This window comes from Nelumbo lutea, chromosome 1 (assembly GCF_056320005.1).
Source record: "Nelumbo lutea isolate HS-2025 chromosome 1, American lotus-T2T, whole genome shotgun sequence".
Taxonomy (NCBI): Eukaryota; Viridiplantae; Streptophyta; class Magnoliopsida; order Proteales; family Nelumbonaceae; genus Nelumbo; species Nelumbo lutea.
The window spans coordinates 220,226,962-220,230,367 of NC_142684.1; the positions used below are offsets into that span (position 1 = coordinate 220,226,962).

Sequence of the window (3,406 nt, forward strand, 5' to 3'; positions counted from 1 at the left end):
AGATCAAAAGTAAAAGAAAAGAAAAAGAAAGTAAAGTCTGTTTGATTTGGATTTGCCGTCTTGGGCTGGAATTCACGTTGATTCATAGAGTCTAGGCTTCACACATGGCTATGACAGGGTCAGTTGAGTTTTAATAATCCAGGAGGTCGTCCAAATTAATCCAAGGATTTGATTTTGGATTTGCTGTATAACTAACGACTAAGGAGTAAGGAGTAACTTAGTGAGGACTGAGGACCACCACCTCCTTCAAATACATGTATTTTATAATAATATATGCATATAGATACTGTGTATGTGTGGATGTATGCATATAGACATGGATATGGGTAGAGAGGTATAACGATGGATGACCCATCTCATCATCATCAGACAAGTGACACAACACAATCCATGGCAAAGGCAAAACCCCCCTCCAACACTTCCTTCTTGCTGTGCGCTTGTAGAGTCCCCACAGCCGTCTGTCCCCGCTGCTGGACAAATCTGCCATTCCAATAATGCATGGCACCTTGCAAAGCAGACATCTCTCTCTCACCACACGCACCCCCTCCTCTCTCCTCCCTCTGCGTCTCAAATACATCTCTTATTTAATCTCACCAAATTTAGTAATTTGTTCTGTCTTTCCTACGCCTTCACAACATCCCACTCTTTTTGCTCTTTCTCCCCATTTTTTCACCCATTCACCTCTGTTTCACCCTCACCCTCATCCCTCTCTCTCTCTCTCTCTCTCTCTCTATCTCTCTATTTCTCCCTGCAGTGTGCGTGAGACAGAGAAGCCCCCATCCCCAAGGCATTTAATATGTTTCCTTCGTGGGAGTGTCTATAGCATCAGAAACAGCGGAATATATTGTGCACTTTATTCTTGTCATGGATCTTGCTCAGTCAATCCGCGGCGACATTTTTTACTGCTCTCCGCTCTTCCCCTAGTTGCATTGTCGAATATTAGTCTGTAGGAGAGATTTAAAGGCACTGGAGGAAAACTATAATCCTGCTATAGTACGAACTTACCAACAACTCCGCTGTAATGGAGGAGCTCCAAGAACTCATCAATCCCTGTGTAAGTTAGCTCAAATCTTACCTTTTTTTAGTTATTTTCCCTTCTCCTTTGAAATCCCCATTTTCAGGAAGGGATTGCATTAACTTCTTACCAAGCTTTGCATTCAATGCAATGCCATATCCTTTTGTTACATATTACATAATGAAACCACCGTCCCTAGTCCCTTCTGCTATCTGCAACACCATATATTCTTATTCTGTTCCTGTTCTTCCTCTGTTCAGACTGAACAGACCAATCTATTGGTGAAAGGGACTCTGTCTTGCATTTTTGAAGCTTTCATGGAAAACCCAGTTGTAAATTTCTCTCATCTTTTATTCTTTCTTCATCTTTTCTTGCCGCTTCTTTCTTTGATAGTTGCTTGGAGTTGGAGAACATTTGAACGCGGAACTCTTAGAACAGGGAGCAGATGCTTTACATATTACTTGCGGACCGTCGTCCATCAGCCTCGAGAACCTGAGATTGGAGCAAGAGCGACAAACCTTGGCAATGCCAAGATTAGAAGTCAAAATGCCGTTTCTTCAGATGTTACAAGACGTAGAAACACCGTCATTTGCGGAACCCAGCTTTCAACTTCTGCTGAGATTACAACAGCAGCAACGGCAGAAGCCTTGGGAGAGAAACAATTGGATCGAGATGGAATCCCGCGTTCAGACGCTGGAACAGGAAAGCTGCATCACCTACGATTTATCGGAAGCACATTCGCCAGTTAAATCCGAAACCAAGGCGCCTCATCATCCACAGTCATCTTCGTGCCTGGAAGTGGTGGTGAGTTCCGCATGTAATGGGGAACACAATTCACCGGAAAAGTGCAGAGGCGGAAACTCGAGCTGTCCTATGTTTACCAAGCCTGCCACCGCAGTTACTCGGGAGAGGAGAAAGAGAAAGCGAGAAAAGCAGAGAAAGAACAAGGAGGAGGTAGAGAATCAACGTATGGCTCACATTGCCGTCGAACGGAATCGGAGGAAGCAGATGAACGACCATCTCAACGCTCTCAAGTCTCTTATGCCTTCTTCATTTATTCAAAGGGTATTCTGATCCCTTTAATCCATGGATTTTATACATAACCTTGTTTTATCTTTCTTAATCTTATGTTTACATTTAACGGGAACTTATTCTTTTTACTTTTAATATTTCAAACTACCCCGCCCTTCTGTATTTTTTCCTTTTGGAAAGTCTATGATATCGGAATAGCTTTGACCAACCAAAGCACCCTGTGAATCGTGATGAATACCGGCTGATTGTTCACAGTGAATGGCTGCAAGTTTTTCCGGTATCATAGTCGAATTCTTATGAATTTTAGATGTGATGGATATTTGTATACGTATATGTTGATTAAGATTAATGATGGTAATGAATTAAGGGTGACCAAGCATCGATTATTGGGGGTGCCATCGACTTTGTGAAGGAATTGGAGCAACTGTTACAATCTCTGCAAGCTCAAAAGAGAATGAAGAAGTCGGAAGAGGAAGACGACGACGTCAATGACAAAAACGGCAGGCGGGAGCAGGAATCCTCGTTACCGTGGTCGACGCGTTGGGAAGAGAGAGGTAAGAGCAAGGAGGAATTGAGAGAGGAGAACAAATCGACGGTGGCGGATATAGAAGTGGTAGTAACGGAAGCACACGTGAACCTGAAAATTTTATCTCCCAGGAGGCCTGGACAGCTTCTGAAAGCCATGGCTGCTTTAGAAGATCTCAGATTAGCCATCTTACACCTTAGCATTAATTCCTCCCAAGGCTCTGTTCTGTACTCTTTCAATCTCAAGGTCAAATAGTTTGACTTGAAATATATATACGTTGTGCTATTTTTATTTTAATTTCTTTAATTTTTGTTGGGTCTGGGTCATGCATTCTCATTTACTGATCAATGGCCATTGGGGGGTGGTAGAAACTAGAAAGTAGAAACAGCAATTAGCCCAAACCCTGAAACCAATTTCTTTTCTTGGTTGGAGTGTGTAGATGGAAGATGACTGCAAGCTAGGATCAGCTGATGAGATTGCAACAGCCGTCCATCAAGTTTTCAACCTCATCAACGACCATTGACCAAGTCGGTCAAAGATTAATATTTTCATTTTTCCAGGAGAAGAACCGAAGAAGGCGAGAGACTTCGGCCCGAGGTGACTGAACAGTTCACACACACGCACTCTACTACTCCAGTGTCGAGTCTCTAGCTCTAGCCGCTTCAACTGTTTCCGACGCACCTGTGTCTCTCTCTATCTCTCTAAAACCTGTAATTTGTTTACTCATCGACGCGGTTACTGTGAAGTTGCATAATACCACAGACCACTCACCCCTCCGTCTCCATCTCTAAGCGGTTAAAAAAATAAAAGTCGGGGAGCACTCTTTTCATTTT

The 3,406-nt window shown here is 43.0% G+C and overlaps 1 protein-coding gene across 1 annotated transcript; it reads left to right on the forward strand.

Moving 5' to 3' along the window:
- Positions 1-428: 428 nt before the first annotated feature.
- Positions 429-3,406, forward strand: LOC148881150 (transcription factor bHLH57-like). Its single transcript, XM_088963426.1, has 4 exons — positions 429-1,054; positions 1,409-2,080; positions 2,415-2,819; positions 3,013-3,406. The coding sequence occupies exons 1-4, from the start codon at positions 1,022-1,024 to the stop codon at positions 3,094-3,096; spliced, it is 1,194 nt and encodes a 397-aa protein (XP_088819552.1). The 5' UTR covers positions 429-1,021; the 3' UTR covers positions 3,097-3,406.

What these genes read in the sequence shown, in the direction of transcription:
- LOC148881150 (XM_088963426.1), top strand. Translation starts at nt 1,022, where the DNA reads ATGGAGGAGCTCCAAGAACTCATCAATCCCTGT. An exon ending in CTTCTTCATTTATTCAAAGG is followed by an intron (nt 2,081 to 2,414) that starts GTATTCTGATCC and finishes TAATGAATTAAG; the next exon opens with GGTGACCAAGCATCGATTAT. An exon ending in TGTACTCTTTCAATCTCAAG is followed by an intron (nt 2,820 to 3,012) that starts GTCAAATAGTTT and finishes TGGAGTGTGTAG; the next exon opens with ATGGAAGATGACTGCAAGCT.